This window comes from Abramis brama (genome assembly GCF_963993115.1).
Source record: "Abramis brama genome assembly, chromosome: 25".
Lineage (NCBI taxonomy): Eukaryota > Metazoa > Chordata > Actinopteri > Cypriniformes > Leuciscidae > Abramis > Abramis brama.
This window is the reverse complement of record NC_139987.1, coordinates 12,232,052-12,256,201: the sequence shown is the minus strand read 5'-3', so window position 1 is coordinate 12,256,201 and position 24,150 is coordinate 12,232,052. Positions and strand designations below refer to the sequence as shown.

At 34.5% G+C, this 24,150-nt stretch overlaps 4 protein-coding genes across 10 annotated transcripts in view; 1 reads left to right on the top strand and 3 right to left on the bottom strand.

The window, feature by feature from the left end:
- cadm2a (cell adhesion molecule 2a) overlaps positions 1 to 24,150 on the top strand; it is a 467,971-nt gene that overhangs the window by 312,830 nt on the left and 130,991 nt on the right. The window lies entirely within an intron of this gene.
- Positions 278 to 2,596, bottom strand: LOC311076646 (CD209 antigen-like protein C). Of its 2 annotated transcripts, none has more exons than XM_084104992.1 (6): positions 2,481 to 2,596; positions 1,726 to 2,008; positions 1,380 to 1,616; positions 829 to 974; positions 655 to 761; positions 278 to 502 (listed from the first exon to the last, which is right to left on the bottom strand). In XM_084104992.1, the coding sequence occupies exons 2-6, from the start codon at positions 1,880 to 1,882 to the stop codon at positions 376 to 378; spliced, it is 774 nt and encodes a 257-aa protein (XP_083961118.1). In that variant the 5' UTR covers positions 1,883 to 2,008; positions 2,481 to 2,596; the 3' UTR covers positions 278 to 375. The 2 variants fall into 2 exon arrangements, with proteins under 2 accessions (XP_083961118.1, XP_083961117.1); XM_084104991.1 differs by having other exon boundaries at positions 1,726 to 1,858; positions 2,481 to 2,560.
- LOC311076645 (uncharacterized protein) lies at positions 3,208 to 12,096 on the bottom strand. Its single transcript, XM_084104990.1, has 5 exons — positions 10,390 to 12,096; positions 9,996 to 10,286; positions 9,687 to 9,814; positions 4,832 to 4,938; positions 3,208 to 4,723 (listed from the first exon to the last, which is right to left on the bottom strand). Exons 1-5 carry the CDS (start codon positions 10,505 to 10,507, stop codon positions 4,591 to 4,593), a joined length of 777 nt encoding a protein of 258 aa, XP_083961116.1. The 5' UTR covers positions 10,508 to 12,096; the 3' UTR covers positions 3,208 to 4,590.
- LOC311076644 (uncharacterized protein) lies at positions 15,078 to 23,777 on the bottom strand. Its single transcript, XM_084104989.1, has 5 exons — positions 23,486 to 23,777; positions 23,138 to 23,386; positions 22,829 to 22,956; positions 16,710 to 16,816; positions 15,078 to 16,601 (listed from the first exon to the last, which is right to left on the bottom strand). Exons 1-5 carry the CDS (start codon positions 23,661 to 23,663, stop codon positions 16,469 to 16,471), a joined length of 795 nt encoding a protein of 264 aa, XP_083961115.1. The 5' UTR covers positions 23,664 to 23,777; the 3' UTR covers positions 15,078 to 16,468.

Sequence of the window (24,150 nt, the reverse complement as noted above, 5' to 3'; positions counted from 1 at the left end):
TGAGAAATCACCCATTTGGAACCTTTATTTTGTATGTCAAGGGTGCAGCAGCATTCAGTCTGCTTGTGACAGTACCTGTATATTGAAGTGGTTGGAGTATTTTAACACTGATCCAAATAGTAGGGAACTAATATTCATCAGAACTGAAAGTGTTGCTAAATAGTTATATATTGTAATCAAAATATTATTTTATACTATAACATAGAAGTAGAAATAAAGAAACATTACACACAAGTTATATATTTGACAAATGAGTGCAACATTTGATTTTTCGATTGTTTTAATATCATCAAACCATCATTTTTGGTTTGGTTGAAACTAACTTTGGTTACTGCATTGCTTTGAATGTACAGATTTGATGCTTTGACAGCTTCATTAAACCTCTAAATCTTTCTCACAAATCCATACAAAGGTTTGGATACATGGATAATCAGCCCAATCAAAGAGTGATACAGCACAGTCCTCATCTATTTTGTTGTTGGGCTCCCCAGGCTCCCAAATCCTAGAACAACAGATTAACATTACAGCATGTGGCTCAAGTGATTAAATGTTGGAAGTTAATGCAAGAAACTGTTTTTGATATTGCTTGAGAAGAGTTTATGGTTTAGATTATCTACACTTTTCCACACACAATAGCATGAACAAGCTGCTCACCCAGAGTTCAGTGTGGTGCCATCAACCCACTTCCAGACTCCCTCTTCATCACTGTCAGTCAGACCAATCCAGGCAATATTTCCACTGGTAACCGTTCTGATAAATTCCTAAAATGACATATTATCCATATAGATCATAAACAGTTTTCAGATTCAAACACAATCTCTCACTCACTTGTTCCTCTCTGTTGTTTATGATGATCAGATGTGCTCCTCTCTGCAAGCAGTCTTGTCTGCTGTCAGTCCAGTTCTTCCACTCGGAGGAAATGTAGTAGGAACTGAAGTTGTGCGTTATCCATTTAGGGTTGTCAAAGCACTGATCTGTTAATGTTAGATATTAGCTCTTTAAACCTGAAAAATCAACTAATTAATTGTAAATAAATAATTTCCTTTAATTTCCTTCCTTTTCTATTTACTTTAATAAGGAACAGACTGTAATTTTTGTTGTTGTTGCGCTAGCCATATAGGCTATGCCCGAAAGCTGAAAAATTAAATCATTACGCTGCCTCAGAAGTCTGAAAAAAATCTATTTTGTGAGGTACTTAATGCACAAACACCTGCAAAGTCATTTCCTGAATAGGCAGCGAGGCAACAAGTCAGCTGCTTAACTTTTCGGACGCAGTCATTGTTTTAACAATCTTTACGTGTAAAACTTTTTTTTTTTTTACTTTCTTAATTTTTTCTTGTGCACACAGTCAAGTTTGTGGAATTCTACAGAATGATTACCGTATTCATAAAGCCTGGCCTGGAGTTTCGCCAAGTCCTTCCTTAACTCTTCTCTCTCTTCTGTCAAGTTTTTACTCAGACTTAGCCAATAGTTTGCCTCTTTCTCAGATTGGAACATGTTGTTTTCCTTTGTGAACTTTATACACAGTACTGTGACGGCCACCAGCAGAAGAACACACAACAGCCCCAAACACACCACGGTGGTCTTGTAGCTTTTTTTCTCATCAGAGTCACTTCCTGAAAATGTAATGATTTATTTTCCATTTACCACAGCAGAGATATAAAGGAAACAAAGTATATAATAAATATAAGATGATACTTTCAGCATTTAAGCACCCAATCTTACGTATTTGTTGTCTCTGTTCCTCTTCGGGATGGTTTAAGTCATCTAACTTTGTTCTAAGGTCATGTGGTAGGTCTATAGTATCTGTACTAGCAAATATAACCATGGTCATCTCATCACTATCTTCTCTGGCCATCTTCAGTTTCCCAGCAGCATTCATATCATTGATTTAGAGAGAATGGATTTTGACACAATGAATGTAGGAAAATTAAAATTAAAGTTTTGAGAGGTGAGAGTGAGAGGTGAGAGTAAAAAGTGTGAAATTTAAGATAATGTGGCATCCAACCTGTGAACAAAACGTAGTCAAATTACTGAATGTTTCCCAAATTCTGTATTTCCTCCTTCATTTCCCAGTTTCAACACTTTCATCAGGATACTTTGTAAATGGCACAGCACCAGCATAAACTAGGGAAATTATTTTATTTATTTATCTTGTCTTTTTTATGTGCATGAACATCCAAACTCGACTAAAACCTTTTTTATATGATTTCTGTCCCAAATATGTTTATCAGTTCAAATGAACTTAATATGCTCAAATAAATTAGATTTTTTTTTGCTGATTTCTGCTGATACAAGGCAAAAATGATCTTGAAACGTGCTTTTTTTTTATTGTTTTCCAGTAAAAATATCTAAACATCCTTAAAACAAGACAAAATTCTTATATAAATGTAAAAAAAAAATTGTAAATGCATATTGTTTCACGGATTTTACATATTTCTTAAATGTAAAACAAAACCATTTAAAATGATGCATCATACCTTCATGCAATCTCATTTGGGGTCCATGGTTTTCCGTCCTTTGTAATTTTCAGTAGTTTCATCAGCATGCACTTGAAGCTTTCAACACAATGACGCATGTGATGTCACTTCACACTGCTAATAATGTGGGTCATCATTTTTCATCTTCCTGAAGCTTACAGACACAGTGGTCTGGTTTACTTCCTGTTACACGCTGCATGTTTAATCAACATTGATAAGTTTCATAAAAGACAATACAAATCAAGCATGTTTTTAGTGTTTTATTAAAGTGGATTGTAAAAAGTCTCAGTGAATATTATCCATCTTGTGAAATATTATCTCTTGATAGATATGTTTGTGTATTTAAATATACAAGTGGGGTGAAATGCACAATAGGTTATAGGTAGTCAGTGTTTCCTGTCGTGAAAGGCTTTTGAGGTGATTGGCTCCCTTCTTTATACATTTAAAGCAAAGAGGACAGGAATGTTACACGAGTATAAAAAAAAGTCAATATAGAGCGGGGTGGGGATAGATAAAAAATTATATTATGTAGGGGTTTTAAGACATGTTAAATAATATACATTCAAGGTTTAAGTTAAGATTTTAACAGTGTTTTTTAGGGTTGAAGCCGGTCGCGGTGAAGGAAACCCTTGCAGAGATTTTGAGTGGCTCAATATCGAGATATTGCAACATTATCACCATTTTTATGCCAAGTTTTATGATGTGGTCAGCAGACACGAAGACGAAGGAGATTCAAAAACACAACATGCTTTATTAATAATCCAAACATTGTGAATGAACACGCAGGATAATAATGCAGACCACACAAAACGAGAAATGAACAAGAACAGCTGAAACACAGGGCTTTATAAACAGGTGTAGAACAAAGGAAAGTAAACTAGACATGTGAAACTAATATAGAAAAAAACGAAATACTCTCTGAAGATGTAGGGGTGAAATAGGAACTAATCATACATTAAATTTGTGTCAAATTACACATTGTAGCAAAGTTTAAAGTCATGTACACTTTTATATCTGATTTATATTAATTAATGATGAATTTGACTATGTATCTCATATTTTAGCACATAAAAGTTTGTTGTGATAAAGGTATATTATATTATATTTAGTTTATTACAGAACAGCATAATAAAGAAAAGTGCCTTTTAAACAATAACATGAATGTCATGAATGTTAAACACAATAAATGTGACTTTGCAGGCTTATTTAGGAGTGGTATCAACTCATAACTAAGTGTGATCTAATAAATGGACATAATGTAATAAGTTTTACTTTATTATTGTATTAAAATCTAATCTAATGTAATATTTTTTTCACATAATTAAATATTTTTGTATGAGAAATGTATATATTATGAACACACTATAGCGAATTATAATGTAATGACAGTTCATAAGGTAATAAATATGTTATTTGTAAATTTGAGCTCAAATGTAATGATAGTTTTATCTAAAACAAGCGGTAATACTTTATTTTACAGTGTTTTGTTACACATGTTATGTATATGGTGCTGATTATCAGTAAATTATGCATCATTATAATTATCCATAATTAAATGCATTCATAATCATAATTATGCATACATGCAACGAACCCTAAACCAAACTCTATTCCCAACCATATAGAAAGTACATGTTGTTATTTGACTTAGTACTTAGGCCTAAATGTATAATTTCATTCTAAAACATCGTAAAATAAAATGGAATCAAATAAATTATTACATTAAACGAAAAGTCGGCTTATTAGATTACATTGTGTACTCAACAATTTCATAAAGATTTTACTAACTTAGTGATTATGATGTGCTCTATTATTGTGAGTTGCTTTGATCCAGAAACACATTTTAAGTTTTATGCACTGAATTAAAAAATAAAGCTTCTACTTTCTGTGTAATAAATCATTTTTGAGATATAGTTATTAAAATGTTTGTCATAAAGACTTAACTTCTACAAAACTATTTATAATATTAGTGATATTTTCAGTTTTTTTTTTTTTTTTTTTTTTTTATAGAACTAATGAGCTAAAGACATTATTGGCTAAATCCTTCTGAGGTAAATGTAACATTAGTTCTCTAATATGCACATAGCACACATTTATTGAAATGTGTAGTTTAAAAAATAGTCTTCTCACAGATCCATCTAAACTTATCATTACATGGATAATCAGCAAATCCTGATGATTGAGTTAAAGCACAGTCTTCCTCTCTGTTAGTGTTACCATTTGGCTCTCCAGGCGCCCAGAACCTGAAACAGATCAGCATTAGATGTTCAGTGCTGCTTTCTGTGTGATATGATACTGACTGTGAAAATCATTTATTAGATATTAATCTGTTCAGTTCAGTGTTTTCTCACCCAGAGGTCAGTGTGCTGTTATCAACCCATTTCCATGTGCCCTCCACATCACTGTCAGTCAGACCAATCCAGACCAGAGAAGAACCAATCATGTTCTTCACAAAATCCTGAACAGATGAAACAGTTGCACATTTATATCATAAACAGACAATAGACATTGCCCAAACTTATCTCCTTGCTTATCTGTGCATCCCCCTCTCCCTCCTCCCTTCCTTTCCCCCTGATTCAAGTCACTAAAAGTTCACTGAGAATATATCTATCCTTGCATGTTTGGTATCATTTTAAATGTCTCAGTGTGATTGGTAAAATGGTTCAATTTCATTACAGTCACAGGTATTATGAGAAAGACTGAAAACTGTTCTCTTTTTTCTGTGGTGTCTCTTCAAGACATCTGATAATTCTCTCCTCTCCCCCGAAACCAAGTGTAACCCCTAGTGAACAAAATAAGCACAATTTATGTGTATGTACTGTAGTATAACTAAATGTATTTGTGGCACACTATAAATTGGTAGCCTATGCTTAAAGTCTGTTAAATTAGATAACTAATTTTGTACTAAATGCATTTTAGTTGTCCAAAAGCAGTGCTGAAGTTCAACTAAAGTTGTATTTAATATACTTGTTTGTGCTAAAGTGGAACTATTCCAAGTATTCTTAAATACAAGAGTATATTTAAAGTGTACTTAAGTTTTGAAATGCAGGATTTACTCAGCATAAACTTCAAATGTATTTTGGTGACATTACAATTGCAATTCATTTACACTGAAAGATTGTTGAACATATATAATAGTATACTGATAACAAACTTTTAGTGATTTAAAAACACACTGCAATGGCATTTCAAGTAAACGTGAAGTATGCTAATATCATCATTATTGTGTGCTTCAAATAGGCTACAATAAAGTAATCTTTATAAATAATGGTACAGCTTACTGACACACCCCAGTATACCAGTAACTCGCTTATCCGGAGAACATCATTAAGACAAAGGGAACAGATAAATGTACATTCGCTGTACATTTTGCTTCCCTTTTACCTGACATGATCTTTCATTAATGCTGCAGGAAACAATCGCATAAATTGGCATGACATTAGTTTTATTCTTGTGCACGCACGAAAACACAGACAGTTCTGTTCATTGGGGGAAGAATGTGAACGTGCAGAACTGCTTGTGTTTCAATGCGTGCGGACGGAATAAAACCATTTGTTGTCTCTGCGTGCTTCAACTCTGTTCTGCAAAACTGCTCCTGATGTCAAACATCTCGCATTACGCTGCAGATTAAAATGTGACGCATGAATTGAAATTATTTTAATACATTTTACATTGATACTTTTCATGCAATTAACGTTTCAAATTTTATTTGACAATTTAACTTTGCATTGGAGTGTATTAGGAATACACTAAAGTAATACAACTTCTGATCATTTCTGATTCAGATTCAATTCTGATTTATTCTTTATTTGTCATAATTACATATATTTACTCTATTTGAATGTAAAGATGCTTCGCAACCATGCAAAATTGTGAAAAGTGCTATTGTTACGACCTGTGGCTCCAAAAAGACCACAACAAAGGAAGGGACACACTCTGACTTCAAATTTAACTCAAGGTTTATTAACAGAACAGGAAACTAAACCGAACAAGTGCAAATGTAACGTCAGTAAAATCAGTAACAGAGTATGATGTAGGCATGAACTGTAATGTAATGTGACTCCAGTGTAAGTTTAACAAAGGAAAAGACCAACAACATAAATAATCAAACTATGGAGCCCTGAAGAGTATAAAATGTCTCATTTTAAAGGACATTAAGATAGGGAAGCCAGATGAGCGTAATGAAACCACTCATGGAATCACCCATCATCTAGATATGGGGACGTCACATACTGGATCGTCACGACTATAGAAATAAATTTTAATTTAACTAAGCAATAGCCTATCTGAATTTCAAAGTGTGGGTAAATTATTGAAAAGGCAAAGGTCATAATTATAAAACTTACTTCATGATTATTTCTTTGCAACTCAAAACACATTTCCTGTAAACATCTATCTAGGCTATTTTTATACACAACATGTAGAACTCAAATGCAGTTCAATGTATTGTACATTTAATCATAATGGGTCAACAGAGAATTACTGAATTACTGAAGTAGTACTTAAATATTTAACAAATTAAATAATTTTATTTGTAAATTGCTCATTGTTTGTGCTGTAGGCAAAAGTTGTCTTTGGAAATTCAGCCCTTGCACCTGTTAGCAGAAACAAGATCCAACAGTGATTCACTAAACACTTTTTACTTAACTTTACTTAATGTCTTACCTTAATTGTAAAAATCTAGTAATCTGTATTATTCACATACTATGTGTTGTTTACTAAGAAAACCCAAGTTAAGATTAATTGATTGGTTTGAGTGTGGTTTTTGAGGCTGGGAAAATCTTAATGGACTTTTCACTCATTTCCTCCACTTCTGCAGTTATTTTTCTCTTTTTGCATTCACTCATTTCCCAAAGTCATCTTGAATGTTTAAAATGTTATACAACTGAAAAATTTGAGAGAACATCACATAAATTGATGTTGATTTTCCTAAAATGTTTTTAGTCACCATTATGGCGATTAGTTATCCCTTTGGTTGGGCACGTGGAACTTCATTTATACTGTAATTCTCTTTCCATTGATGCAGTGATTGCAACAAGAAATCAGTTATTCGGTTTCAAAGGAAGAGATTATATACAGTATGTATGTATGTATGTATGAATGATGTATAACATAACTATATTTCATGTCAATTAATGATCTTTTATAATTTTGTTGCTAACACTTATGTCCTAAACACCTTGTGAAACTTTTTATATTGCAATTGATCATACTTGAGTCACACAGACTTCAACATTCAGCATGCAAAACACAACAATGGTAACAATTATATTTTATTTAAAGTAAATTATCAAGTACTCTCTACATTTCTTTTTTAGTTACTAGAACTCTTGTGTAAGTGAACAATACTAACTAAGCATTTGTCAGTACCACATACAATTCCTATTCACTTTACATGTTTTTTTTAAGGCAATCGGTTTGCATGCTTTTTTTAAAGGGTCATTAAACCCCCCTCTTTCAGCTCAAGTCTAGCTCACAATCTTTTTGAAAAATGCAACTTAAATGGGCGTGGTGGCTGTGAGAAGTGGGTGTGGTATGGCACGGCAGGGGAAAGGGGAGGGGGGGAAACTGTCATCTCCAGTGGCCCATGCATATCGACTGTCACTAAAAATCAGTGGTAAAACGTGTGGAAATGCTAGATTTTTTTTATAGCTGACAAAGTTAAAGTCTAATGAAATACACTGACACCTTATTTTTGTCCTTTCAAAAGTAACTGAATGCCCTGCTACATATATTAGCCTACAGTAATCATAATTCTATTTAAAACATATAAATGCATATGTATAATTATGTCATTATAAAATATATATTTGTTTATATACACACTATAAATGCATATATTTGAAAATAATACATTTTCCGCTTATAGCCTAGATCTACGCGCCCCCTGAACCCACATAATAAAGACAGTGACATAGACATTTGCACAAATTAAGCATACGTTCCATACAATTGAGGTATTATCGAAATATATACATTTTAATAACGAGTGATTATTTAACAAAAGGCAAAAACGGTCAGGCCAGGGTTACATTTTAGACAGACACACACACACACACACACACACACACACACACACCCCCCTCTGAAGCGATAGAAAAGTCCTCGGGACCGCATCACTCGCGAGACGAAACCTGCATTGGTGTACAAGGCCGAAGTCCACTATTCTCCAGTTGAATGGTTGCTACACACACATAGTTTAGATGTGTCCATGGTTGATGGCCAACCAACCGCCCGCAGCCAGAGTCCAGCCCTGGCAGCATCGCGGGGAAAGATGCACTGGAACTTTTGCACCACGAAAACAAACGCGCGTCCCATCATTGCCTCTCTCATCTACTATGCGATATCATAGTTTGACATGTCCGTCATTGGAAAGTTCCATGTGGTGTAATGAATAATTAAGAGCAAGTGTCTTCTCACTGGATAAGAAAACTCAGTCATGAATAATTATGAGACACCGATGAGTCATCAAAGTACTATAGTGCTCTGCCAGATCTGATCTGCACACGATGAAAATTTTAAACCCGGAAGATGAAAATAGCGGAAAAAAACTAAAATTTAACCATTTTCCCCCTACTTTTAAATCTAACAGATGCTAACATTGTCTTCAGTGGTGTTCAACACACATACCTCTGTTAAAATCTCAGAAAATTTGGTTTAGGGTTTCATGACCCTTTAAGTAAGCCCAACTAATTAGATTTTACAGTGACTAGATGTTTCAGTGCATACCTCGCACAAAAAGAAAGTCTCATCTTAAAAAAATGACATAGCATCATCTAAAAATAATTTCATCCTTCTCAGATTTGAAATACATGGTGAGACTTTTGTCTTCAGCTGAAATGAGTTTCTAGACTCAGAAAGACAACAAAACACAACAAAAATGTAATAATCATTAGAAATTGGAATCAGATTTAGCACGGAGCTAAAGTAAAAGTGAAACTGAATTCTGAAAATTAAGTGAACTTCACCAGAGCGCAAAAGTCATTCACACACTATACCTTCTTCGCCCACGCCGTTGGATTCCATTGTTGAGGCGGTGGGAGGTTCACACACACACACACACACACACGTTGTGTTTTCATGTTTTATGGGGACTTTCCATAGACATAATGATTTTTATACTGTACAAACTGTATATTCTATCCCCTTACACTAACCCTATCCCTAAACCTACACACACACACACACACACACACACACACTCACTTGTTCTTCTCTGTTGTTTATGATGATCAGATCTGCTCCTCTCTCTGTACAGTATCTTCTGCTCTCAGTCCAGTTCTTCGTCTCATTCGACATGTTGTAAAAAATGGATTTATAGTAAGTCCATCCATCTGTAAACAACCAGTTTAGCTGTTAGCTCTTCATTCCCATTACACTCACCTGTCAGTAACTTATAACAGATAGTAAACTCATAGATTATGAACCCTGAAAGTTACTGAGAGCACAACCCAACTCCATCATCTTTTATGTCTGCTGTATAACAAATAACTACATGGATTAAATAAACTTTACCAAGAATAAGTTTGTTTCTTAGCTGGTCTCTCTCATTGGTCAGGTTTTTGTTCTCTATTCTTAGCCCATCTCTCTCTTCTGTGAGGTTGTTGATCTTGGTCAGTAGCTGATCTCTCTCTTCTCTGAGTCTGGTATTGTTGGTTAGTAGCTGATCTCTCTCTTCTGTGTAGTTTGTGCTCTTTGTATAGATGTGAACACACAGCACTATGACTGCAGTCAGCAGAAGAACACACAGCAACACCAAACACACTGCAGCTGCTCTGGAGCTTCTGTTCCTCACAGAATCACTTCCTGAAAATGGCAGACATGATGTTATTTTCTTTATTTATCAATTTAACACAGCACACATCAACTGAAAGTATTAAAAAACGAAGTGAATTATTAATCTCAGTACCTGTGCATTCAGATGGTTTAATTTGCGTTGAGTCTGTGATCTCTTTTCCAGTTATACCTTTAATAATGTCATCATTTTCGTAGATCTCATCAGTGGTTTGTCCATCTTTTCTGTGCATTTTGCAGGTTGTACTCCTTTCTATATTTTTATTTACACTTTCAGACAGTTTCAGTGTCGTCTAGATGCCAACAAACTAACTCTAGTTTCTCTCCTGCAGTGGACTGTGTTCTGTTCCTCATCTGTGTTTATATGTCAAGTATTTATGCAGAAAGGAACTGTTTATTTGTGGAAATGTTTCTATTATTTATGCAGAAAGGAACTTCAAACCACCACAGAAGTACACAATTTTTTTCTCAACAATGTGGATTTTGAGTTCATTTTAATGGGATTTAAATACACAAATTAAAAAGAGATCATTCAGTATCTTTGTTTCAATTCATTCCTGTTCATTTTGACAGTGGGTGCCGTTGGAAAACTTCTCCAGCTTTTTAAATGTTTATATTGTTGCTGATACATCAAAAGTCCAGACTGGTGATCAGTTTATGGTTTTAGCAGCGGCTGCTTTTAAATGCTCTTCAATAATTGTGAGTTATTTGATGATTTTCAAGGAGGTGGACTTAAAAGAACTACTGTCAATACCTTTTTATTCATATCTGTTTAGGTTCATCCAAACCAAAAGATCTTTTGGTGTTCCTAGTGCAGTTGGCTAAAATATATTTTTTTAAACTATAACATTAAATAAATAACATATAACTAAATAATAATAAATAAATAAAACCCTTCAGTGTGCCGACGGGTTAAAAAGAGTCATCTAAAGACATCATTCTTGATATAGTATCCAAGCCACTCATAACATAATTTTGATTATGTAAACCAACAACATTACAATTTAGCTTTCTGTACTTTATTTAAACAAGCATTCATTACAGAAAAAAAGATTGACAGTAAGGTTATAGTCTATATTGTCTTTAATTAATCAGTTCTGTAATGTTCTAAGTTAAAGGTAATGACGATAAGGAGGCTTAACTTTACCTTTACTCTGTCCACAGTGTCAACAACTCTCATATCAATACATATAATGTATATAGCGAAATAGACAGGGTTTTTGGCTTGTCAGATCACTCTTGATGACACTGTACATCACTTTTTTTTAAATAAAAAAATTACTGAACCAATGATGATTCTAAAAAAGAAAATACGACCGGTAGTCTACTGTTGCTGGAGAAACAAACACAACTTTAATGCGTAACTGACTGACAGATAAACTGCGCGCTCTTATTTCAGTGCTGTTTTTAATTTGAGCTTACAGTTTGTACATTAGGTTAAAGTTAAAGAGGGTAAACTTTATTATTCAGCTGAACTGGTCATGTAGACGTTAGTAAAAAAATGAAGATATCTTTGTAGATAAATATAAATTGTGCCTGATTGTATGTACATACAATTGTATGTAAATTGTATCTACATATGAATTTCTTAGAAATTGTAGTAGTCAACATTTAAAGTGGATCAAAACCTTTCATCAAAGTTATACATGAATTTTGAACAACATCCGTTCTTGTCTTAGGACAACTTTGATGAACTTTTTTGATCCACTTCAAATGTTGACTCTGTAGTTGTTAAGTAATCCATCTAAACTCTTTGTTAATAATATTTTATTTAAAAATATGCACACATTCACTCTTGTTTGTATGTCTAATATGTAAAAAAAAAAAGTACCCACCCTCAGCCGATTGGCATTACAGTATTTGCAATCACCATCCCATGGCAAAACGGAGCGTCTAAAAGAAAAGTTCTGACTGCTGACTGAACATTGGTCAGTGAGCCTCTCCCACTCGGCGCTGTCAAGCGCAGCTTCACCACACAGATTTAACTCCGCACAGCTAAATAAAACAGGCTGGTGGCAGACTAATAATTAATATTTCTGATGTAAAGATTTCTGTGAAACGTGTAAAGTTGCACAGAAGAAAGCCTAATAGGACCTGCCCTGTACAGTTTAAGAATCTGTAGCCATAGTAGAGGACTATTATTTTGTTGAACAGACCCGAGCGACAACTGATGACGTCACATGCTTAGACTTGCTTGAGCAATCGGCGGAAGGGGGCGTGTCAGGCCGCCCACATGTGGAAAACGAATTTTGAAGTCATTTATTCGTTTTTTGCCTGTGAACTAAAAAAACGAAAAATCAAGCCGAAATCTCGTTTTTTCGTGTGTTTTTTTTTTTTTTTTTTTTTACGAAAAAATGAATAAAGGGGCCGTTTTATCGTTTATGCTTATTTAATTTCAAATTGGAAAACAAACTATCAAAATGACACAAATGACTTTTACACTGAAATGCCTTCCTTTTACACTGAAATGCCTTCCGGTTACGCTGAAATGACTTCCTTTTACACTGAAAAGTTCACGCACATCCACATATGAAATCACTCGCATATACATATATACACAAAGCATGCATCCACGTTTTATTTATGCGCGAGTGTTTTATGGATGTGTATGCGCGCATCGAGTTATATGTATGTGCGAGTGTTTATAGGTGTATATGCATGGAAGTTTATATGTGTGTGCGAGTGTTTATAGGTGTATATGCATGGAAGTTTATATGTGTGTGCGAGTGTTTATAGGTGTATATGCATGGAAGTTTATATGTATGTGCGAGTGTTCATAGGTGTATATGCATGGAAGTTTATATGTAGCCTATGTGCGAGTGTTTATAGGTGTATATGCATGGAAGTTTATATGTATGTGCGAGTGTTTATAGGTGTATATGCATGGAAGTTTATATGTATATGCGAGTATTTATACTGTAGGTGTATGCGTGCGTCAAGTTTATATGTATATGCAAGTTATTCACAAGTGTATATGCATTCATGACTAACATAATATGTATTGGTATGGATTTCATATTAGTGTGCACGTGTATTTCATATATGTATTTTGAACATCCAATAGTATACATGTATATGCGAGTAATTTATAGGTGTATATGCACGTGTGTTATGTATGTATTGATGAGCGAAGTTTGATTTAAATCCTACGTGGCGCCTCATAGAGAGCCGAACAAACGGCGGAAGCTTTGATGAGGGGAGCCGTTACTTTCAAACCCGATGACGTCGATCAGCTGAGCTTTGTTGCACGCGAGCAGTGCGAGCATCACTGAAGCGACGACAGCAGAGGAATAGCAGCAGTTTCGTGACAGAATACAACTTTTCTCCTTCATCTTCTTCATATTATTAATATTATTATTATTTAGTGTTGTTGTTTAAGGTTTAAATTAATCAATAAAATAGGCCTATACTAAATAAATGTAAGCTACCCAGGTGAAAAAGACTTGGGCTACTGTTAAATGTATTAAAAATGCATTACAGTATATTTGTATTGTAGGCCTACTAAAAACACACTCAAGTACATTTTTAATATAGTACGTCTTTTTCACCTGGGTATGTATACTGAATCAAGCTTAAGTAGCCTATAATAATAATAATAGGATAATAATAATCGGACCATTGGGTTCCTCCAGATGCTGGCTTTAACATAAGAAATCTTCCAGGAACCACTTAAATGTTAAAAGATCTTCCAATAACCCTTTTATCGCATTGAAGTTCCTCTATTTTCCCCCAAAGCACTTCGAGGTCTCATGGTAATGAAAATGTGACCCCAGAACCTCTGAACTAAATACAAAGTGCTTAAAGGATCCCATAAGTTCCAGCAAGAACCTCAAAGATTGTCAATGCTCCTCTAGTCTCGCGTAGCCAGACCTTCAGACTGACGGCTGAAGGTCTGGAATTCATAGCAGCTTTCTTTGGCCAAGGCCCGCCCATAAGGCCGTTTGACCGACATGTCAAACAACCAATTACAGTTCGTTTCGTTCAGTGTCACGTTTCGTTGCGTGGAAATGTCCCCACAACAACAGATCGGCGTGCAACCATAGACTGCAACAAGTCAGTCAGCATAGAAAATCAAAGAAGGAGAAGAAAACAAGCAGTAAGTCATTGATCTGTTTGTGCACGTATAACAACAATTGCGTCTGCATTACCACATCTGATCAAAACACCGAGTAAATCAGTAGGAAACGCAATTACACGTCTGCGCTTTGTTTCCAGGCGGACCGAAAATAAACGCGACACTCGCGCCCCCCGGAAATCCGATAAAATTCAACCAATCAGATGACGACTTCGACATTCCTGAAGTGTTTCCAGTTAAGTGTACCATATGCATCAGACGTTTAGCCAACGTTCCGTGGGCGTGACGTCTGAGGCTGAGACTAATGCTCCTCCAGTAACCCTACTATAGGAGAAAGAGCTTTGAGGCACTTAAATTACATTTTGAAGTTCCTTGAGTATCCGACAGGATATTTGAGGCTCCTTTAGTTTTTACAGTGTACTAGAACTGCCACAAGCGGTCATTTTGACCGCTAGATTCCAAACTCTATATCTTTAATGATAAATACCCAATTGAGAGATTAATGCATTTATTGTATTAGGATATCTTTTTAAAAATAAATAAATAAATTAAATAATATACATTCAAGGTTTAAGTTAAGATTTTAACAGTGTTTTTTAGGGTTGAAGCCGGTCGCGGTGAAGGAAACCCTTGCAGAGATTTTGAGTGGCTCAATATCGCGATATTGCAACATTATCACCATTTTTATGTCAAGTTTTATGATGTGGTCAGCAGACACGAAGACGAAGGAGATTCAAAAACACAACATGCTTTATTAATAATCCAAACATTGTGAATGAACACGCAGGATAATAATGCAGACCACACAAAACGAGAAATGAACAAGAACAGCTGAAACACAGGGCTTTATAAACAGGTGTAGAACAAAGGAAAGTAAACTAGACATGTGAAACTAATATAGAAAAAAATGAAATACTCTCTGAAGATGTAGGGGTGAAATAGGAACTAATCATACATTAAATTCTTGTCAAATTACACATTGTAGCAAAGTTTAAAGTCATGTACACTTTTATATCTGATTTATATTAATTAATGATGAATTTGACTATGTATCTCATATTTTAGCACATAAAAGTTTGTTGTGATAAAGGTAGTTTAATTTTAAAGCGTTAAGATTACATTTAGTTTATTACAGAACAGTATAATAAAGAAAAGTGCCTTTTAAACAATAACATGAATGTTATGAATGTTAAACACAATAAATGTGACTTTGCAGGCTTATTTAGGAGTTGTATCAACTCATAACTAAGCGTGATCTAATAAATGGACATAATATAATGTTTTACTTTATTATTGTATCTAATCTAATGTAATATTTTTTTCACATAATTAAATATTTTTGTATGAGAAATGTATATATTATGAATACACTATAGCGAATTATAATGTAATTACAGTTCATAAGGTAATAAATATGTTATTTGTAAATTTGAGCTCAAATGTAATGATAGTTTTATCTAAAACAAGCGGTAATACTTTATTTTACAGTGTTTTGTTACACATGTTATGTATACGGTGCTGATTATCAGTAAATTATGCATCATTATAATTATCCATAATTAAATGCATTCATAATCATAATTATGCATACATGCAACGAACCCTAAACCAAACTCTATTCCCAACCATATAGAAAGTACATGTTGTTATTTGACTTAGTACTTAGGCCTAAATGTATAATTTCATTCTAAAACATCGTAAAATAAAATGGAATCAAATAAATTATTACATTAAACGAAAAGTCGGCTTATTAGATTACATTGTGTACTCAACAATTTCATAAAGATTTTACTAACTTAGTGATTATGATGTGCTCTATTATTGTGAGTTGCTTTGATCCAGAAACACATTTTAAGTTGTATGCACTGAATTAAAAAAATAAAGATTCTGTTTTCTGTGTAAAAAATCATTTTTGAGATATAGTTATTAAAATGTTTGTCATAAAGACTTAACTTCTACAAAACTATTTATAATATTAGTGATATTTTCAGTTTTTTTTTTTTTTTTTTTTTTTTATAGAACTAATGAGCTAAAGACATTATTGGCTAAATCCTTCTGAGGTAAATGTAACATTAGTTCTCTAATATGCACATAGCACACATTTATTGAAATGTGTAGTTTAAAAAATAGTCTTCTCACAGATCCATCTAAACTTATCATTACATGGATAATCAGCAAATCCTGATGATTGAGTTAAAGCACAGTCTTCCTCTCTGTTAGTGTTACCATTTGGCTCTCCAGGCGCCCAGAACCTGAAACAGATCAGCATTAGATGTTCAGTGCTGCTTTCTGTGTGATATGATACTGACTGTGAAAATCATTTATTAGATATTAATCTGTTCAGTTCAGTGTTTTCTCACCCAGAGGTCAGTGTGCTGTTATCAACCCATTTCCATGTGCCCTCCTCAACTCTGTCAGTCAGACCAATCCAGACCAGAGAAGAACCAATCATGTTCTTCACAAAATCCTGAGCAGATGAAACAGTTGCACATTTATATCATAAACAGACAATAGACATTGCCCAAACTTATCTCCTTGCTTATCTGTGCATCCCCCTCTCCCTCCTCCCTTCCTTTCCCCCTGATTCAAGTCACTAAAAGTTCACTGAGAATATATCTATCCTTGCATGTTTGGTATCATTTTAAATGTCTCAGTGTGATTGGTAAAATGGTTCAATTTCATTACAGTCACAGGTATTATGAGAAAGACTGAAAACTGTTCTCTTTTTTCTGTGGTGTCTCTTCAAGATATCTGATAATTCTCTCCTCTCCCCCGAAACCAGGTGTAACCCCTAGTGAACAAAATAAGCACAATTTATTTGTATGTACTGTAGTATAACTAAATGTATTTGTGGCACACTATAAATTGGTAGCCTATGCTTAAAGTCTGTTAAATTAGATAACTAATTTTGTACTAAATGCATTTTAGTTGTCCAAAAGCAGTGCTGAAGTTCAACTAAAGTTGTATTTAATATACTTGTTTGTGCTAAAGTGGAACTATTCCAAGTATTCTTAAATACAAGAGTATATTTAAAGTGTACTTAAGTTTTGAAATGCAGGATTTACTCAGCATAAACTTCAAATGTATTTTGGTGACATTACAATTGCAATTCATTTACACTGAAAGATTGTTGAACATATATAATAGTATACTGATAACAAACTTTTAGTGATTTAAAAACACACTGCAATGGCATTTCAAGTAAACGTGAAGTATGCTAATATCATCATTATTGTGTGCTTCAAATAGGCTACAATAAAGTAATCTTTATAAATAATGGTACAGCTTACTGACACACCCCAGTATACCAGTAACTCGCTTATCCGGAGAACATCATGAAGACAAAGGGAACAGATAAATGTACATTCGCTGTACATTTTGCTTCCCTTTTACCTGACATGATCTTTCATTAATGCTGCAGGAAACAATCGCATAAATTGGCATGACATTAGTTTTATTCTTGTGCACGCACGAAAACACAGACAGTTCTGTTCATTGGGGGAAGAATGTGAACGTGCAGAACTGCTTGTGTTTCAATGCGTGCGGACGGAATAAAACCATTTGTTGTCTCTGCGTGCTTCAACTCTGTACTGTAAAACTGCTCCTGATGTCAAACGTAATGAAATTATTTGGCAGTTTGACTGTCTCGCATTACGCTGCAGATTAAAATGTGACGCATGAATTGAAATTATTTTAATACATTTTACATTGATACTTTTCATGCAATTAACGTTTCAAATTTTATTTGACAATTTAACTTTGCATTGGAGTGTATTAGGAATACACTAAAGTAATACAACTTCTGATCATTTCTGATTCAGATTCAATTCTGATTTATTCTTTATTTGTCATAATTACATATATTTACTCTATTTGAATGTAAAGATGCTTCGCAACCATGCAAAATTGTGAAAAGTGCTATTGTTACGACCTGTGGCTCCAAAAAGACCACAACAAAGGAAGGGACACACTCTGACTTCAAATTTAACTCAAGGTTTATTAACAGAACAGGAAACTAAACCGAACAAGTGCAAATGTAACGTCAGTAAAATCAGTAACAGAGTACGATGTAGGCATGAACTGTAATGTAATGTGACTCCAGTGTAAGTTTAACAAAGGAAAAGACCAACAACATAAATAATCAAAATATGGAGCCCTGAAGAGTATAAAATGTCTCATTTTAAAGGACATTAAGATAGGGAAGCCAGATGAGCGTAATGAAACCACTCATGGAATCACCCATCGTCTAGATACGGGGACGTCACATACCGGATCGTCACGACTATAGAAATAAATTTTAATTTAACTAAGCAATAATCTACTATAATTCACATACTATGTGTTGTTTACTAAGAAAACCCAAGTTAAGATTAATTGAGTGGTTTGAGTGTGGTTTTTGAGGCTGGGAAAATCTTAATGGACTTTTCACTTATTTCATCCACTTCTGCAGTTATTTTTCTCTTTTTGCATTCACTCATTTCCCAAAGTCATCTTGAATATTTAAAATGTTATACAACTGAAAGATTTGAGAGAACATCACATAAATTGATGTTGATTTTCCTAAAATGTTTTTAGTCACCATTATGGCGATTAGTTATCCCTTTGGTTGGGCACTTGGAACTTCATTTATACTGTAATTCTCTTTCCATTGATGCAGTGATTGCAACAAGAAATCAGTTATTCGGTTTCAAAGGAAGAGATTTTATACAGTATGTATGTATGTATGTATGTATGTATGAATGATGTATAATATAACTATATTTCATGTCAATTAATGATCTTTTATAATTTTGTTGCTAACACTTATGTCCTAAACACCTTGTGAAACTTTTTATATTGCAATTGATCATACTTGAGTCACACAGACTTCAACATTCAGCATGCAAAACACAACAATGGTAACAATTATATTTTATTTAAAGTAAATTATCAAGTACTCTCTACATTTCTTTTTTAGTTACTAGAACTCTTGTGTAAGTGAACAATACTAACTAAGCATTTGTCAGTACCACATACAATTCCTATTCACTTTACTTGTTTTTTAAGGCAATCGGTTTGCATGCTTTTTTTAAGTAAGCCCAACTAATTAGATTTTACAGTGACTAGATGTTTCAGTGCATACCTCACACCTTTGGGTTGCACAAAAAGAAAGTCTCATCTAAAAAAATGACATAGCATCATCTAAAATAATTTAATCCTTCTCAGATTTGAAATGCATGGTGAGACTTGTGTCTTCAGCTGAAATGAGTTTCTAGACTCCGACAGATTTTTTGACAAATGTACCAATAGTGTGCATTCTAGAGAGTTCGGTTGTTTAGCAAAAGTACAGCAAAAGCGATTGTTGGTGAGTTTGATGACATTGGCTTTATGGCGTGTTCGAAACATAGATCAAGCATAGTGGTCTGACGTGTCAACTTCTGGTTCAGCAAATGGTAGGACGTTTGGGCAGGCTTTGGCAGTTACAGTGCTTTCAAGTCATGTCAGAAAGAATGTATTTATGAGATAAAATGCACATGAACATCAGCACAACTCGTAATTATGAGTGTTGGTAACTTTGGATTTTCTTAAGAGTTTCCGAGTTAGGTGTGTGATGGTGAGAAACATGTCAGAGGCAATGGATGTAGAGTCTGCCCTAGTGGGAAAAAAACCTATGCCAAAATGTATTTAAAACAGGCCTACATATATTTCATTCTTACTATACTACAAACCCATTCATGTATTTACTGACATATTGCTTGAGACTTACTGATATAAATATTATAAGTAAACTTTATTGGAGTTCTTCTTTATTGCACAATGCATATTTATTAATATTAAGCCTATGTGTTTAATATCACTATTAAGGATAGAATGATCACTGTATACTATCATTTAAATGCAAGATATTTAAAGTGTACCTAAAGTATACTAGCAATAGTTCCACTGTAGGACAATTAAATATACTTAAGTATATGTTAAGTTGGACCTCAGCACTATTTCCGGATAACTAAAGTGCATTAAGCACAAAATTACTTGTTCCAATTTAGCAGACTTTCAGTATACCAATTTAGTATACAAAAGAACAATTGCAAATACATAAACATGTAAATGTATTTGTAGTATACTTAGCATAAAATAAATGTATTTCAAATACATTTTAATATATTTATTTTTCACTAGGGGTAGATGAATAGACCATTCACAGCTCTAAAAATATTTGTACTAACCATTTGTTCTGGTTTGGGTATTTAAGTGAAAGTAGCAGAGCAATCTTTGGGAATCTGTAACCAGAAAACCCCCATGCAGTGCTGTGTCAGTGTCTTCCCGAGTCTTGCTCTCGGAACTAGAGATGCACCGATTACAATTTTCTGGGCCGATTCCGTTTTCCGATTTTTCATTGAGTTTGACCTGCCGATACCGATTTTAGCCGATTCCGATTTCATTTTTTCTAACCACTTTACAGCACACAAATATTTATTTTATATCTTTTCTGTAATAGAACATTTTACAATTTGCATAGTACATATTTTTTTAACAGATAAACGCTATAAAATAGAACTATATAAATTACTCCAGGTGTGGGTAATTCACACACATCTAAAGTGCAGTGTTATGGAAGAACCATTTCCTTTTCACATTCAATATCCAATAATTTTTTTATATATGTATTTAGCAAACTAAACGTCTGTATGAAAACAGGGAATGGCAATAAAATAATATATAAATAAAAAATAAAATAAATATAGCCTTGCAGTATAAAGATATTTCTCAAAGCACACACACACAGGCCTATTGCAATCACTTGTACAAACTGAATAATAAAACAAGTTTAAATGGGTACATTCTATAAATATTAGTCTTCGTTTTCTTTTCTTTTCCTACTCCAGTTCTTGTTAAAATACGCAAATCCTGTGCATTTTGGGCACTTTTTTTTGTGAAACCCTATTTAGGCTATTTTGTCCATCAAACGTGTGCTTTCCCTTTAATTGAGCGCGAGCAGTGAAGCGAATAGACTCGGCGCCGAAACACGCGCTTCACTGCTCGCGAAAGCTCCTGCTTGACGCACACGCGCTGCTCCTGCTCCGTTGTGAATGCACTCATTGATTAACATGCACGCCGAAAAAAAATACGTGCTAATTCACAAGGTTTTCTACATGTGTGTTCCGTGTGCACATGTGATGCTGATGTTGCGCGATGTTAATCATGCGGCGCCCGAGTGCATTTGACCGGCATAAAATCGGCATTTGTCAGACTGACCGGCCGGTCGCCTGTCACGGCCGATCACGTGAAAATCGGCCAATTCCGGTCACCAACCGATCAATGGGTGCATCTCTACTCGGAACACTCTCACACACCACTGTGTGTCTCTGTCAGGTATACATTTTAGTCATCTTTGAGCAATTGATGTTATGTATGGCTTCTAATTGTTTAATTGTTGTGCACAAAAAAAAAATCTCACCTAATGCTGTAAACATAGAGGGCCCAATCTGCTGGTATTATTAAAGGTTAAAAATAACAAATTAAATTAAATATAATGCAGTTTTTGTTATAATAACAATTATTTAATGACATAAGTAAAAATATAATAAATATGTAATATAGTGCTCAGCAAAATCTCCTCTCTAGCTATTTTTTTCTATTCAATTAACATGCTATGGTCATTAAATGGCTTTCCTGAGCTAAATGTAACGTTATGTGACATAATTGTTCTCCTGCTGCTATATTGACCTCTTTCCGTGGTTGAAAAACACTAATTGGTCGATATTATGTATACTTTCGGTAAGTTGTACTGCATCTTTAAATAAAAAAGTAACAGATGATCGAACCGAGCACTTGACTTCAACGTGCACTTGAACTGAGGCGCTCAGCGATCTGTCACGTCACATTTACAAGCGCCAAACGTATTTTTGTCTGAATTTCGTAATAAAATTGATGGAATCTAAGAGCTGAGAATTAGTTTAATATTAAAAGTACCTCTTTGCTCCGCAATTTTTCTGTGCGTGAGAAAATGAATGTGTGGCGTGAGAGCGTGTGAAAAGTGTCAATTGCGTGAGTCTCACGCTCAATGCGTGAGAGTTGGCAGCCCTGTCTTAGATCATACCGAAGGACCAATGAATCTAGCATGGAGCGTCTCATCTGCGACCCTCCGGTTTCTGACTATCAAGGATTTGGCAAGTTTCAGTTTTTGTGACAATAAAAAATTACACTTTTCGTTATGAGCAAACAGGGCACGGCCTGACACCCTGCATCCTCTGACCAAGATCAGAACTGACGAGTTTGTGTCCGTGAGCTGACGATTCAGCCGACATACAGCCTAAGCAACACCGGGTCCCTAATGAATGGATAATTGAAAGTATGGGATACCCAGAATAAGCAAAGATCTAAATTAAAGTATAATCAATATTTATGATTAGTTCCTGATTAGAAACACAACAAATTCCGTTGTTGAGACGGCGGGAGGTTCTTACACACACACACACAAACACACACACACACTCACTTGTTTTTCTCTGTTGTTTATGATGATCAGATCTGCTCCTCTCTCTGTACAGTCTCTTCTGCTCTCAGTCCAGCTCTTCGTCTCATTCGACATGTTGTAAAAAATGGATTTATAGTAAGTCCATCCATCTGTAAACAACCAGTTTAGCTGTTAGCTCTTCATTCCCATTACACTCACCTGTCAGTAACTTATAACAGATAGTAAACTCATAGATTATGAACCCTGAAAGTTACTGAGAGCACAACCCAACTCCATCATCTTTTATGTCTGCTGTATAACAAATAACTACATGGATTAAATAAACTTTACCAAGAATAAGTTTGTTTCTTAGCTGGTCTCTCTCATTGGTCAGGTTTTTGTTCTCTATTCTTAGCCCATCTCTCTCTTCTGTGAGGTTGTTGATCTTGGTTAGTAGCTGATCTCTCTCTTCTGTGTAGTTTGTGCTCTTTGTATAGATGTGAACACACAGCACTATGACTGCAGTCAGCAGAAGAACACACAGCAACACCAAACACACTGCAGCTGCTCTGGAGCTTCTGTTCCTCACAGAATCACTTCCTGAAAATGGCAGATATTATGCTATCTATTTTCTTCTTCACTTAAAACAATTTACATCAACTTTTATGAGTAAACGTATTAGCAGTTCATTTCAGTTACCTGTGTGTTGAGGTGTTTGGGTTTTCGCTGTTTGGGTGTCGAAGTCCTCAGTGTCTTTCTTATGTTTCATGTCTCTTACAGCCTCAGCAGTGATGTAGATATCAACTGTCTTCTCTATTCTGTCTTCTGATTCCATCATTGAACCTTCATCCATACCATGATTCACAAGCCCAGACATTCTTAGTGCAGTTTGGATGTATTGGAAGTATTAAAGCTATAAGTCAAATCTAACTAACTAATATCTCACTTGAAGTGCATTTTTGTGCTCCTGATATCTGTCTGCGTGTCTGTGGTAATATTTCACGTATTTATGTAAAAGGGAACTTGCAACGTGTAGGAAGTTAACGCAAATGTCACAATGCAATGGGATTGGTTAACTTGAAGCAGTGACATTTTTAGTGTGGCTGTGCAGCACCTTTTATTAACAAATGCGATATATACATATATATATTCTGTTCCTCACAGAATCACTTCCAGTTTTCGCGATCACTTCAAGTCACTTCAAGTTTACTGGAACTTCTTTAAGGTTCTTCTTTACTTTCAGAAGGTTCCAGTGAAGGTGAGAGTGTTCTAAAATATAACCTTTTTTATTTTATTTGAGTTAACAAATAAAGAAAATAACTAACTAATACTAGCAGCTGAGGTGGACCTTATTATATTCCCGA

Excerpts from the sequence above, each read along its gene's own strand:
- LOC311076644 (XM_084104989.1), bottom strand. The coding sequence starts at position 23,663 with ATGTCTGGGCTTGTGAATCATGGTATGGATGAAGGTTCAATGATGGAA. Across the intron at positions 23,387-23,485 it reads CCAAACACCTCAACACACAG|GAAGTGATTCTGTGAGGAAC; the intron begins GTAACTGAAATG and ends TGCCATTTTCAG. Across the intron at positions 16,817-22,828 it reads TAAACAACAGAGAAAAACAA|GATTTTGTGAAGAACATGAT; the intron begins GTGAGTGTGTGT and ends TCATCTGCTCAG.
- LOC311076646 (XM_084104992.1), bottom strand. The coding sequence starts at position 1,882 with ATGAATGCTGCTGGGAAACTGAAGATGGCCAGAGAAGATAGTGATGAG. Across the intron at positions 975-1,379 it reads GGCCAGGCTTTATGAATACG|ATCAGTGCTTTGACAACCCT; the intron begins GTAATCATTCTG and ends TAACATTAACAG. Across the intron at positions 762-828 it reads TAAACAACAGAGAGGAACAA|GAATTTATCAGAACGGTTAC; the intron begins GTGAGTGAGAGA and ends ATGTCATTTTAG.
- LOC311076645 (XM_084104990.1), bottom strand. The coding sequence starts at position 10,507 with ATGCACAGAAAAGATGGACAAACCACTGATGAGATCTACGAAAATGAT. Across the intron at positions 10,287-10,389 it reads TAAACCATCTGAATGCACAG|GAAGTGATTCTGTGAGGAAC; the intron begins GTACTGAGATTA and ends TGCCATTTTCAG. Across the intron at positions 4,724-4,831 it reads AACAGCACACTGACCTCTGG|GTTCTGGGCGCCTGGAGAGC; the intron begins GTGAGAAAACAC and ends GATCTGTTTCAG.